At 33.4% G+C, this 15,406-nt stretch overlaps 1 protein-coding gene across 1 annotated transcript; it reads right to left on the bottom strand.

Moving 5' to 3' along the window:
- Positions 1-8,222: 8,222 nt before the first annotated feature.
- On the bottom strand, positions 8,223-9,081 carry LOC108821530 (dirigent protein 2). Its single transcript, XM_018594539.2, has one exon. The coding sequence runs from the start codon at positions 8,913-8,915 to the stop codon at positions 8,346-8,348; it is 570 nt and encodes a 189-aa protein (XP_018450041.1). The 5' UTR covers positions 8,916-9,081; the 3' UTR covers positions 8,223-8,345.
- Positions 9,082-15,406: the final 6,325 nt, after the last annotated feature.

Genomic DNA, 15,406 nt, shown 5'->3' with positions numbered 1-15,406 from the left:
CCTATCTTCCTTTTAACCTCAATATCTTCTTTACATTCCAAACCTCAAATTTTAAAACCACAATTCCTTAACTTCTAATATCAATCTCTTCTTTCTAATATAAACTTACACAAAATCAAATTATTAATTTAATTTTTTATCTTGCAACAAAAATATAATCTTTTGAAAATTATAAAATATAATCTTTGATATTTATAAAATTTAATCTTTTGAAAATTATAATATATAATCTTTTGAAAATTATTAATGGGGTTTGGAGTTTGGGATTAAGACAAAATAGATAAGAAAGATGGGGTTTGGGGTTTGGGGTATAAGATTTTAGGGGTTTAGACAAAAAAACTCGTTAAAACATCGTAACTTTACGAGGAAATAGCGAGAAAAATAAAAAAAATGAAAAGGCTCGGTAATTCCACGTAAGTTCACGTGGTCTGTACGACGATTTCATCCTACGTGGAATTTCCGAGGCCCGCGTTTTTTTTCGTCATTATTTCCTCGTAACCCACGAGGAATTAATGAGGTTTTGTTTCTAAACCCCTAAAATCAGAAACCCCAAACCCCGAACACCAACTTTCTTATCTTCTACTCTTCATATTCTAAACCCCAAACCCATCAAACCCTTTAACCTCAATTTTTTTTCATTCTAAACCCCAAATTCTTACAATCTCAATACATTAAATAGTTTTTCACGATTAAAATAATCGAATCACATGTAAGTCTGAAAATCAATCATATTAAAAAAAAATACATCAATCAAATACATTTTCGTCAACACTAGAAACATCATCATCTTCATTGAACTAGTCTTCAACAGCTTCGTCTGTGCCATCGTCGGTAAGATCTTCGTACTCATGATTATGCGGATCAATGAGAAGAACGTCATCAATTTGTTGTTCAGGTTCTTCGACTTCATTTATCTGTTCTTCTTGCAATGATGGTTCTTCTCCACTAATGATTCGTCCTCGAGGTGTAACTTTGATCAAGGATAACCAATTTATTCCTGATTCTCTCATCCGAGGGTATGGAAGGCAGGTAACTTGATCTGCTTGTGAAGCTAAGATGAAAGGCTCGAATTTTTTGTACCTGCAAAAATAAAGAAAACATAGAAGTAAGCTTATTCTGCTCATGTATGCCAAATAAAGAATTTGTTGTACCTTCGTCCACCATTGACATCAACTACACCAAATTTGTTAAACCGAACACTTCTGTTGACAACGGGGTCGAACCATTCACATTTTAAGAGGACGCATTTCAGCTTCAATATCCCTGGAAATTCCACTTCAATAATCTCCGTCAAGATCCCGTAGAAATCGGTTTCCCCTTTCACACATATACACATTATTAGTCATATATTACTGCAAACTAAATATTATAAAATTACCTGCAAGTGCTTCATGTACGTTTGTAGGAAGTAGCTCCGCAAATGCAAAGGGAAGTAGTCATTGCATAAAGACATGACAGTCATGACTATTCATCCGGAGAACTTTTGACCCTTTTTAACGCATCTAGACAGATTTAAAACATACCCATTGGGGAATTTCACTTCTGATGCTACCCAGTTGAATAACACCGACCTTTTTTCTGAAGACAATCTGAATATCGGAACAGGAACTTGCCCATTGCTGTTTATATGTAACTCACTTCTTGAACAAATATCCGGCAAGTCTAACCTCGATTTTATGTTGTATTTTGTCTTCCCCGTAACATTCAATATTGTATTCATGATGTTCACAAAGAAATTTTTCTCTATTTGCATCACATCGAGGTTGTGGCGCAGAAGAAGATCCTTCCAATATGGCAACTCCCAAAATATACTCTTCTTGTGCCAGTTGTGATGAATATCGTAAGAATCAGGCATATTATCGAGGACATGCCAATTACCACCACGAGGAACTGTTTCCAAAGCTCCATAGGAATCGATTTGCGCTTCAATTTATTCTCCAGTTAGATATGGAGGAGGAGTGTGTCTCACAACTGTTTTGTGCCTAAACAATTTGTTGTTCCTTCGGTACGGATCGCCAATGGGAAGAAATCGACGGTGACAATCGAACCAACTTGTCTTCCTACCATTCTTCAGTTGAAACGCATCTGTCATTCCATTACAATATGAACAAGCTAATTTTCCATGTGTAGTCCATCCAGACAACATCCCATATGCAGGAAAGTCACTTATGGTCCACAAAAGCATCGCTCGCATCGTAAAATTCGTCTTCGTTGATCAGTCGTACGTCCTCTCCCCTGTTGACCACAAATCACTCAACTCTTTTATCAGTGGTTGTAGGAAAACATCCAGAGACCTTTTTGGATGGTTCGGACCAGGTATTAATATGGTCAAGAATAACAACTTCCATTGCATGCACATCTCCGGTGGCAGGTTGTATGGCGTAAGAAAAACTGGCCACAATGAATATTGTCTCCATGACATTCTGAATGGACAAAATCCATCTGTGCATAATCCGAGATACACATTCCGGATATTGCTAGCGAATTCCGGATATACTTTGTTAAAATGTGTCCAGGCTCTTGCATCTGATGGATGAGTCATCTCACCATCCGTCTGAGTATGCTCGGCATGCCATCTCATCTTTCCAGTAGTATGCTCTGATTGGTACAATCTTTTCAATATGTCTTTAATTGGTAGTTACCACATCCTTTGGTATGGTACCTTATTACGTCCCCGTCCTTGCAGCTTGAATCGTGGCTTCTTGCAGAATCGACATTCTTCTAACTTCTCATCATTTCCCCAGTAGATCATGCAGTTGTCGATGCAAACATATATCATCTCCGAAGGCAACCCAAGACTATAAACCAGTTTCTGAATCTCATAATAAGAATCAGCAGACACATTGTCTTCCAAAAAATACTCTTTAAACAAGTCTTCTCATTCATTCATGCAACTTTCAGGTCGATTGTGATCAGTTTTAATATTCATCATTCTAGCAGCCAACGACAATTTAGAGAGACATTCTCTACAACCACTGTAAAGTGGTTAATTCGCCGCAATTAACATTTCATAAAAAAAATTTGCATCTATGTTAGGTTCTTCATCTTCATCATGAGCTACGAATGCATCGGTTACCATATCATGAACCCTATCAAAATATACAATCTGCTCCTCCAGATGGTAACTATGTTCATTATGCACATGATGAGCAACCGTTTCTTCCTGAAAATTGCTATTACTACTACTAGCTTCATTCTGATCATAATTATTATAACCTTCTCCATGTTGAAACCATATATAGTAATTTGGCGTGAAACCTCTATTTATTAAATGCTTCCAAACATTTTCACGATTTGCCAATTTCGAATTGTTGCATTTCCGACATGGACAGAACATCTTACCGCTTTCTAGGGCGAGCGGTTTGGAATCTGCTTGATGCATAAATGTCTCCAGTCCCGCAATGTATTCTTTCGTCACTCTCCCGTTAGCATCTCTATGCATATACATCCACCTCCACAACTCGTAGACATTCCCGGAACCTGACACTTTTTTCCTTTCACGTTTTTCTTTTTTTTCTTGTTGGTGTGTTTAAAATGATGTTCAAACTTCCATATTTATAAAAAAATTTTGAATCTGGTAGTTGAAGTTTTGCGAAGAATTTACGAGGAATATAGGTAGGTAGCCAAAAAAAAACATGCTTAATAAATCCTCGTTAAAGCCACGTAAAATATTTCCTCGTAAAGAAGACGCGAAATTTACGTGAAGATTACAAGGAAAAGAGACTTTCTCGTTAAAACCACGTAAACTTACGTTTACTTTACGAGGAAATACTTTCTTCGTTACTTTACGAGAAAATAACGTCGATTTTTTTTCCCTTGTAATTCCCTCGTAAACTCGTCGTAATTTTACGAGGTTTATATTTCCTCGTTAATTTTCCTCGCCTAAGTCCTGTTTTCTTGTAGTGTTTTAGGCATCAAGATTATGAAAAATTAAACATATAAAAAACATATTTTTAATAAATGATTTGTAATAATTTTTCATAATAAAATATTAATTTGTAAATAATTGTTTGATGCATAATTTATAAATATTGTATTCATTTTTAGCTGTGTTTCACTTGTATGATATTATTAATTTTTGTTAGCTGTCAATTTTTACACAAGATACTCTAATCAACCAAACAATTAAAACGGATGTAGTAGGCTTTTGTACCAGACTTGTGGCTGTAACAGACTATATAATTTGCATACAGCAGACTTCTGTGAAAGTCTTCCGTAAAAGAAGACTAATAATTAAGTTTGCTTCTAGACTATCATGCAGCTTCTTTTGTATCAGATATTATCAGTATTACTCTTGTTTTCGAAATATTCATCACAAATTCAACAAAATTACAGTAGACTAACCAAGAAGTCTACGTTAAAAGAAGATTAAAACGTACGTCTGCTCGGCCGAAATCAGACATGCAATAAACATGTCAAAAGACCTACAAACTCAATATTCATCACATAAGACATCATCCAGAGCAACAATACAACTCATAAGTTCAACACTGACTACAAATCAAACATAAGTTCAACACATAAGACAACATCCAGAGAAACAATACAAGTCATAACTCGTCGTCACCTTTAGCTTCTACTTGACACTGGCTTGATACACAAAGGCGTACAATGTGGGTCTTACATAACTCGATCAAGTTCCGTACTTTTCTATCACTCGTCATATGCGTAAGAAGAGTATTCAGACCCATTTTCTCTAAAAGTATGTTTGGTAAGGAATACGTCAGCTCCACCTTTTCGGTTTTCTTGTCCAGACCATAATCTTCTTGTGCCATTTCAAGAAGTTCACCATATGTACAACCATCATGCACAAAGAACATTCTCCCTTTTTCCATTTATCAACCACAAACTCCCACAAAGAGCCTTTCATCACCCATTCTCCGTACACAACATGCAAATTAACCATTACCTGCAAAAATAATACATTTTAAAAAATTAGCGAAGAATAATTTTATGTTTGATAAAATTATAACCGTAGACTTCCAAAGACGTCTACACATTGTTAGCTAACTACATACTCAAACCAAAAATTCGATAGTTTCCTAATTATAAAAGATTATCTTTTAAAAATAGTTAAGACCAATTAGTATTAACTAATACACAATTTCAAACAAAAAAATCTTGAAAATACGTTATGAATAATACACAAATTCACTTTTTTATAGATTTTCAAGAGTAGACTTTCGTTTCTGTCAACAACAATGTAGACTTTCTTATCAGATCAGTTTACGAATGTAGACTCTCATATAGGTCTACAATTTGAGTTAGTTTTTGCAATTGCAAAATTCACGGGTTACTATTTTGTATTTAAAAAAAAATGTTATGATTTTATACAAGTAGACTTTTTTTTCAGTCTACATTTTGAAAATGTTAGTTTTTGCAATTGACCAAAACTCATCCCAAATTTGACTTTAAAACGTAGACTTCATAAACAGTCTACAGCTGAGAGGTAGACTTCATCAATAGTCTACAATTTTTTATTTTTTTAGAACATGTTAGTTTTTGCAATTGACCAAGTTGACTTTCTAAAAATAGACTGACACGAATGTCTACAAAAGTGTAGATGTTATATGAAGTCTACGCAATAATCCGATGGGTTAGTTTTGCATTTGACCAAAATAAAATAGTAGACTTTATATGCAATCTACTTTTTTTTTTCCTGAGTTCAGTAAACTGAATAAGAAATCTACACATTTTTTCCATCCTGGTCAACTTTTTAAAATTTTAATCAAATACAAAACTATCTTAATCAACGGAGTCAAAGTTTAGGTCAAATGCAAAACTGACTTTCTGTAAATTTCACTAGCAGTCTACACAATACACATTGTAAACTGTTTGAGAAGTCTACTTTGAAAAGTTAAAAGTTTGCTCAAATGAAAAAACTAACTTCTTTACATAGACTTGGTAAGTTTACGCACTATTTGTTTTTGTTATCAAAGGAAAAGTCGTAGACTTTACTTTATAGGTTTTTATTTTAGTCAATTGCAAAACTAACATGTGCGTTGACTTGTAGACTGCAATGTAAGTCTACATCTGCCCGCAGATGTACAAAGTTGTCTACTTTCGCCACAGATCTGAAAAATGACGAAAACTATGTAAATAGTTACCTTTTTGCGGTGTGAAACTTGTTTCCACCATTTTCCACCGTCCAAACTCCAAATATGAGTAAAAAGAAGGAACTTTGACGATCCACAAGAAATAACACTCGAAAATTTGAAGTTGTGTTTATGAAAATGAAAGCTATGTGAGTTTTTTAGATGAGAATGGAGAGGAAATGAGAGGAGATGAAGATTTGTTTGCTTAGAAACACAAAAAAATGGTTGAGAATTGAATGATAGAGGTGTAAAGAGCTCAAAAATGGTTGTTAATGGTTGTTGAAAAATTAATGATAATGGCATGGTTGTAAATAAGAAGAAATGTTTAGGGTGTTATAGGTTTTTTACCATTTTCGAAATAATTAAAAAATTAATTAATAATGGCAATTATGTAAATATTTCAAAACATAAGGATGAATAGGAATTTTCAATGGTGAATAGTAATGACAAAAAGAGGTTGGTGGGGTTGATTTGAATTTTTAGGTTGGTTTTGAAAGAACCCCGTTAAAATGCGGAGAAAAAATTATGATTGATTGTAGCAATTGTGTTTGTTTTATATATTTGAAAAATGAAAAAAAGAATCAATAGAAACAAAAGATGGAATGAGTAATAATAAAATAAAAACTCAACTAAAAGCAAATTAAATCTTCCTAAGCCTTTTTTAACCAGGAATACCGGCTTATTTCAATAAGGATATAGTTGTCCAAACAACATCACGATCCCACATGAAAATGTCTTAAGAAGTGTCTCTAAGTGTAAAGAAAAATAAAAAATGCTCTACAGAGTAATCAGTTCACTTTTTAACCGGTTGTAATTGCATCCAAAGTATGATGAGATGCTCTGTTCCTGGTAATTTATTAACCGGGTTGGTTTTTTCTAACATCCGTTGTTCCAAAAATTTCACATTAAAACAGCTTTTAAAAGTTTTTAAAGCTCAAGAATTACATTTTTTCTAATGTAAAAGAATGGTTTCACTTTTTTACGAGGAACCTAAACAACAAAAAATAATCTCCCTCAACAAAAATTTAATTGAGTAATGAAGTATCTACTACATATTTTTTACCACTGAACCAACAACTCGTTAGCCAAACACTAAATTATATTATATATAATACCAAACTTAAACAACATATCAAATGATTTCACATATTGTAATATACATGAATGTTAATCTTAGAAACTTGCACGCATCCGAGTGTCATATATACTTAGAACTGAAACAGAACACAGATAAATTAAAGGAAAAAACACATGGTTTTAACGAAAGATTGTTTGTTAAAGTAATGGTATAGTTATGATGTGAAAGTAGTGGGTATACCAAGATCACTAATCTAATTTTAAAATTAAAGAGGCTTGTTTTAGAAACATGTAGAAAATTCATATGGATATAAAGTTACCCACTTAATTTGCAGAGTTTTCATGAGTGTGTTCACGTCGATGACAAAAAATAAACAGGTTCATATAAGTTAAATGATACATGAACTTTGAACTAAAGGTTTTCTATATAATTATTTATAGATAATATATTGCTGTGAGTTTCAAAATAAATAAAATAATTATATATATTTGTAGATATATATTAAATTTAAATTATTTTAAATATTTTAATTTTTTATATAATATTACGTAGTTTACGAATTATGATCCGTTTTAACGATGAATGATAATTTATTTAATGAAACTTTTTTAAAAAATCTGTTAATATAATAATTTAATATTATTTTTCATATTTAATTTATATTGCACATCTACTTTAATATAATATAGACTATAATTATAAAATAATAAAATAACATAGAATTGATTTTTTGTAATACTATTTTAATTATCATTAGTTTATAATATAATTACATTACTATTTACGAAATTATAATGCATTATTTTATTAAAAAAAAATTTCGTTGGATTTTGTTAAATTTATTCTCGACAGATTTTACTATAATAAAAACAAAATTCATTTTTAATTAAAATTGATTTATTATTAATATATTTATTGAATATTAAGATTTAGTATAAATAATTAAATATGTCAAATGAAGTACATAATTAAATTTTCCTACTATAACTTATCAACAGTAGATAAAATATAGGACTTTTAAAATAGAAATAAATAAATTTATATACACATTAAATGTAAGACAATCAAAAACAGATTCTCAAATAACTCTATGAAATAATCAATTTTGGTCCTACATTTAATTAATGCGTATATAAATTTATTTATATACAAATATGTAAAAAAAGTGTCCGTCACTGCGGATCGATTTTAAAAGTATGTGGAAATTTAAGCAGAAGTTTAACACGGTAAGTGGTTACAACTTCTTGCTCTTCACCAACTTCAGCGAACATGGCAATTCCGCGAGCAAAGGCAAAAGCTCCTGTCCCTCCGACAACCTCCATAACCTCTTCCAGTTTTTGCGCCATGTTTCTGCTTCTAATACTAACACTCCCCGTGCACTCAGGAGTCTCTAGCGTCAAATATATCACGTTAAAATCCGAGTTAGCAAAGTCTTCATGCGGGATTATAAATCCCTCAGCTTTGCCCACGATCCGAGAATTGTTATCCGGTCCTTCTGTGAGCGTACGTCGGAAAATCAATGCTCCTCCTCCGTCCCTTCTGCTGTGGGTACCGGTCATGCGTTGAATTGACCTGCGAGAGACATAGGAGGAGGACGGGATTTGGGTTTGCTGAACATAAAGGGAGAAGGAGAAGAGTGATTCTGGTGGATCGTAATCAGGAACGGGGGAGAATAAAACGAGTACAAGAACGACAATAACAGAAGTAGCAACGGCGATGAGAAAGATGATTCTAGTTAGCATGATGGAGAAAAACAAATACAAGAGGAGTTTCTATCTGTTTTTATAACAAACATCTTTGGTTTTTAAAGTTAGATTAGTGTTTTGGTATAACCACTACTTTCACAACATAACTACACCGTTACTTTCTTTTTTTTTTTTTTTTTTGTCTCTTGAAGCTGCCATAGAGATTGACCCTGTTCGTTTTTGAACAATCTTACGTTTTTGTTTTTTTCTTCCCAAATTGAAATTTCATTAAAGGCCCAAAGCCCATTACAAACCGGGCCGAAACCCCAAGAAAAAAACATACAAACCGAAACAAAAGCCCAAACGATACAACGGGCCACAACAAAGAGAAAGACAAATGGGCCATCGCCCCAACCCAAAACCACCACCGACACTTCGAGATGCGCTCCAAGCGAATGGCCTGCTGAGGCGCAGGCTTAACACGTGGATAAATCTGCTCATCTCACGCTGCACACGTCATCACCGCTTCAACTCAGCCACCACCACCGCAACACGACTCGACCGCCTCCAACTCTACACCGCCGGAGCCACACCAAAGAAATTTCGTTCGCCGGAGCTTAGAGACCAAAAGCCTCCAGACGAACCCATCACATCACCGTTCTCCACCGTTCTGTCTTCACGGCGGAGTGTTCATCGAACCTCGAGATCTCCTCCGCCTTTAAATCGCTTGAAACCCTAGACATGTGAATCGAGAACCTTAGACCACTCGTCGGAAACCTTCACCGGCCACCAACCTTCAACCCGCTATAGCGACATCGAGCTACACCGGAGCTCTCATCCTGCGACTTCGCCAACCACGACTTCATCTATCTCGAGGAGCATGACCAAGCCTCCTCCACTTTCTCCATTTAAAACCGACTGTTCTCCTTTGACGGAAAAGAGCCACAGCGGTGAACCAGAGCCGACTGTCCACCAATAGAGAGATGTGACGGCGGACGCAAAAAATTAAACCCAAAAGAAAAAACTCGAAGCGAAAAGGAAGGAAAACTAGACAATTTACAGAGGAGGGAAACCGGACCGACGGTGGCTAAAAGAGCCCACTCCGTCGGCCGGCAAAGCTAATCACGGTGGAGGACTCTTCTCTCTTTTCTCTCTCGATTTTTTTTTTTTTTTTGAGACTGTTGACTTACGTTTTTGTTTTCATTCTGTTTTTTTTTTTAAATTATGAAAGAGTATTCCCAAAACCCATTTTTTCTTTAATTTATTTGAGTTATGTGACAGTTCTAAATATATACTTCACTCTGATCCAGTGCAAGTTTATAAAATTAACTTTCGAGTATATTAAAATATGTGAAATCATTTGATATATTGTATAAAGCTTTCTGTTAGATATAATATAACTCAATGCTTGATCTTTACTTTTTTTTTTTTAATGCTTGCTTGATCTTTACATTAGTTTGTGATTAGAATTTTAAGTTTAATAGGTTAAATATGTTTGGACATACAGTATATGTTAATATAATATATTAAAAAGGGCAATTGTCCTAAATAGACTTTTCTATGTTTTTGTCACAAAATAGGACACAAAAAATGACCAAAATATTTCATTTAAGAGGTCAAAAGATTTTTATATCCTAGATATATATAAAATAAAATAAATAAAATAAAAATAAATAAGTAATATTTTTTATAGTTTCAAATTATATGTTTTCAGATTCGAAATTTTTTATAATTTTTTTTGAAATTCCTTTTTATTTATTTTTCAAATTTTCTTTTTATAATTCGAAAATACTTTTTGAAACTATTTTCATATTTTTAGTATTTATTTTTTATTTTATAAAATTTTAAAACCTTAATCTCAAAACCTCCTTAACTCTAAACCCTAAGGTTTGTATTAGTTAACTCTAGAGGTATAAATATAAAATAATATCTTTAATGTAACATTTTTGTCATTTTTTTCCTTGTGTGTTATATTTGTGACAAAAACTTTTTAATGCTATCTTAGACATTTACTCTATTAAAAATGTTAATATTAATTTTCACTATGGCTGTGTTCGAGTTTTTGAAACTTATACGAGATAAGTTTTTATTGTATGAATTTAAAATATTAAATATGTTTTACGAAATAACATGTATTAATATATTTAAATTTGTTTCATATTATTTAAATTTCTAATGTTCTACAAATAAAATAAACTAATTTTTAACATGTCTAACATTTATCAAGTTTTTTTATAATGTTTTATAAATCAGATAAACATATTTTTTTATTTGTCTCGTAGTGATAAATGCTTACATAAAACTACAAATGTAAAAACACTACTTGTTATCTGATCTATTGCAAAATTAAATAGTATATTTTATTTGAACATTTGTAATTTGAGGGTCCAACATTTAATGCCTATATAAATATGTTATCTTGCTATTACTCCCTCTGTATAACTTTAAGAAGTGTTAAGTTTTTACACAAAGATTAAGAAAATACAATTTTTTGTACAGTTTACCTTATTAATATAAAATACAGCTCATTCAACCAATAAGAAAAATATGCAATATTTTGTAATTGATCACAAATTTCAAATGACATTGAATCTTATCTAGAATTGTGAGAATATTACTTATTGTGAAAGAAAATTAAAATTCCTAAAGAGAGTATAACATTTTTCTCTGAGCATCATTCTCAGCATCCATATCAATCCCATTATCAAGTAAATAACTTTTAATCTTATCCATATCCATATCCATCACATCGTCTACTATATAATCCTTCTGTTCCTCCATCAATCCTCAAACCGTTTGTAAACCTTTATCCACTTCTAAAAGATCCGAAATTACTTCTGTTCTATCTGTCTGTAATTTTGAGAGCTCCTCTTGAAAAGATATTACTGGTTGCGTTATAGTGTTAGCATTTTCCTCAAACAGTATTAATATGTTATCTTGTTATTATAACATCATCAGTCATGTATGCTTCGAGAAAACCTGTTAGGATCTTAACTTCGAATCACACATAGCCATGTTGATTCTTCACGGTTTAAACACAAACTTATATAACTTTGACACCAAGATTTAACGAGTTCCCCTCCTCAAGGGTACATCTCGTGTGGGAACTTCCTCCCACAAACATCCACTATCTTATCAACAGAGGCGGACCCACAGTTATAAATGGGAGGTCAATTGACACACCTTAAATTATAAAAGTTAGATTTGCTAAGAAATTACAGATGAATTCGGTCAGCTCTGGTGGTAATTTCTCTATTAGTGACACCCCTTAACATGGGTTTGAATGCTCTTGACACCATGTTTTTACTTAAATTTTTATCTCAGAATTAAAGCCCATTTCTATTTGACCCATGTTAAAATTAGTTCTGGGTCCACCATTGCTTATCAAAGGTTTACACAACGCACTAACCGGCGCTTTCTTTGTATTTCAGGTACAAGGCTTAAAGAGAAACAATAACAAAGACAATGAGAAGAACACTAAAGGTGGAGACTCGAACTCCCACTTTCTATGGAGATCATCTTCTCCTCTCTTTGATATTCTCTTGTTCTCTATACTCTTTGAAGACTCCTTACTCTCGTGCCATTACGGCACTATGCCGTGAACCTCAATTAGGTTAGTTTATTGTAAACGTCTTCTGCTTCTTTTATACGTAATTGATGTCGGTTTGGACAAATAGATGGGCTCCATTCTGAACTTGGGCTAAAGATTAAATGACTGAGGCCCATAACTTACAAAACTAAAACAGAAGAAATTCAAATAATCAGAAATTTAAATATATAAAATACCAAAATATATATACACACTTAAATATATTAAACGCTTTAAGAAAATAAGAAGAAGATAAAAATTGTAGAAGGAAAAAAATCTGATGAAAAAAAAATAATAAGCAAAAAAAAAGAAATCATAATAAAGACAATACATTCGATAGTTACGACGAGTTTTAGAAACAAAGTCGATACGAAAGAATAAAACAAGCTAATTATTTTGTATATTTTGATTTTATATTTTCTGTGTATTAATTTTTGGTGTTTTTGAGATTTTTGGTGTTGATGACCAACATTATTTCAGTCAAAGTTGACATTTCCTCATAAAAAGGACTTAAGATAACGTGGCTTTTACGAGGAAAAAGGGTTTCTCGTAAATTCGATAGCGTCTATTTTACGAGAAAATAATTTACGTCAACTTAACGAGGAATTTCGAGGCCATTGACTTTGTAGTTGTAACACGTTTTTTTTTGGCTACCTAATTTCATTTCCTCGTAAATTCCTAGTAAAATTACAACTACCAGATTCAAAATTTCCTATAAATATGAACTTTTGAACATCATTTTAAATACACCAACAAGAAAAAAAATAAAAACGTGAAAGAAAAAAATAATGTCGTGCTCTGGGAATATTTTCGAGTTACGGAGGTAGAAGTATATGCACATAGATGCTAACGGGAGAGTGACGCAAGAATACCTTGCGGGGCTGGAGACATTTATACATCAAGCAGATTCCACACCACTCGCCCAAGAAAGCAGTAAGATGTTCTCTCTTTGTAGTAATGCAACAATTAAAATTGACAAATCGTGAAAAATGTTTGGAAGCATTTAATAAATAGAGGTTTCACGCCAAATAACTATATCTGGTTTTGATATACCATGAATTTGACCCGATTTTATCCATGGTATATAACTGTTTTAGATACTATTTACTATGATATTGAGTCTATTTAGAGTATTTACAAGTTCATGGACGTTTCGGAGGAAAGTGGTGATTTTGGTGTCTTTTAGAGCCTTTTGAGTGTAGAGCTGCACAGACACATCAGATGTTTAGCTATGAATGGATACCTTCCCACAGTGCGATTGAGCTGATCTTTTGACACAAGATATATCTTTTCGTTAGCTTTCAAATGCCACTGGTATGAGGTCAATCCAACGATTAGATCAGAAGTTATGCCCATTTTACTGAAAATTGGTCAGTCAGTCTCGTGAGAGGAAGCTGTCGAAAAGAGGAATGCATATCAATCGATCCAGCACACTTCAAATCAATCGATTTGGATGCCAGAATGCGGGCTGGTTATATTTAATGACCGACTGAAGCCCAGAAGCAACCACAAATTACCAATATGTCCTTGGACGACCAGAAATCCCATTTATGTATCTTCTAAGCCATTGTTGACGGCTGCGCTTTCTTTACTTCATTATTCATTGTTTTTATTTAGGAGAGAAGGGAGGAACTCCTTCAGAGTCCTCCTGGAACGTCGACTGTCTCTATGCTCAGCACATCGACCGATGAGACTAGCTCGATATCGATCGACAACACTTCATATCCAATGATCGATTGTCTCTTCATTGTGTCGAATGATTGCTCTAGCCATCGACCGATGAGACCATGTCAATATCACTCGACAGCACTTCATCTACAACGATCGATTGTTACTTCATTGTGTCGTTCGACACTGAGCAGGTCATCGTTCTTACTTGTTAAATTATGTACTTATGCTTTACGTATTTCATCTTACCACCGAATGTTTTACACTAGGGACAATGTAATTTAAGTCTGGGGGATTACTAATGATTATCTACTTTATGAGTCTTATCTAAAATATTTTCAAAAAGTTTTTATTGAGTTAAGAAGGGGATGATGATCTTAGTCGATTTATTACTTGTCATATAACCACTCTTTAGACCAGTTTTAGATTTACTGACTGCAGAAAGTACTAGAGATACTAAAGTGGATCAACCTATAAACTATGTTTGCACTTGCTGAGAAGGTTTGAAGAACCAATGCTGACCTCCAACCTAATTTGACATTGATTGCTTGTCTTGGGGCTTGGTATACATAGGATAAGATTCTTCAAACAAGTCTAGAAGGTAAAGCTTTGTGTAGATATATCACTCTCTCTCTTTATTTCGAAAAAAAAAAAAAAAATATATATATATATATATATATATATATATATATATATATAATAATTATAGATAGTAATTTAGGAAAAGAATTCGAACAGGACTTGGTGGCTACAACCATTAAGGCTTGATTCATAAGAATTCTATAGGTAAAGGATTTGAAAGGACTTGGTGGCTACAACCATTAAGGCTTACTTCACAAAAATCCTAGATATAGGTCAAAAAGAAGTGAACAATGATCTGTGTGTGAAGTATGCTTCTTCAAAGGATCTCTCTGCTGGGATCCTTAGAACTCTCTTCTTGAAGTTTTCCAACTCCTTTGCATTAGCCTCTCTTTTATAGTGCTTAGGAACCTTCTCTTTCCTTTTCCTTAGGGTTCTCTTCGCACTTTCCTTTTCTATCTCCATAGACTCTAATGTATCCTCAACCTCTTCTGGTGGGTTTTCTATAGGTTTGGGTCGGGGTCTGAGTGCATTGAGTAGGGCTACATCTATCTTTGGTAGCTGCACTCGGGGTTTAGTGGTTGCACATCGATCGATGTCGGATTAATCATGTCGATCGATGGGGGTCTCGGGTTGTCGATCGATTTCGTCTTCGTAGGATCGATCGGTGAAAGGGTGGAGTGGGTTAGGGTGTCTCGCTGCAAACTCTGCA

Source organism: Raphanus sativus, chromosome 6, assembly GCF_000801105.2.
Source record: "Raphanus sativus cultivar WK10039 chromosome 6, ASM80110v3, whole genome shotgun sequence".
Classification (NCBI taxonomy): domain Eukaryota; kingdom Viridiplantae; phylum Streptophyta; class Magnoliopsida; order Brassicales; family Brassicaceae; genus Raphanus; species Raphanus sativus.
Note: the sequence above shows the minus strand (reverse complement) of the source record. Positions and strands in the feature narration are given on the sequence as shown.

Coding starts and splice junctions, on each gene's coding strand:
- LOC108821530 (XM_018594539.2), bottom strand. CDS start 8,915: ATGCTAACTAGAATCATCTTTCTCATCGCCGTTGCTACTTCTGTTATT.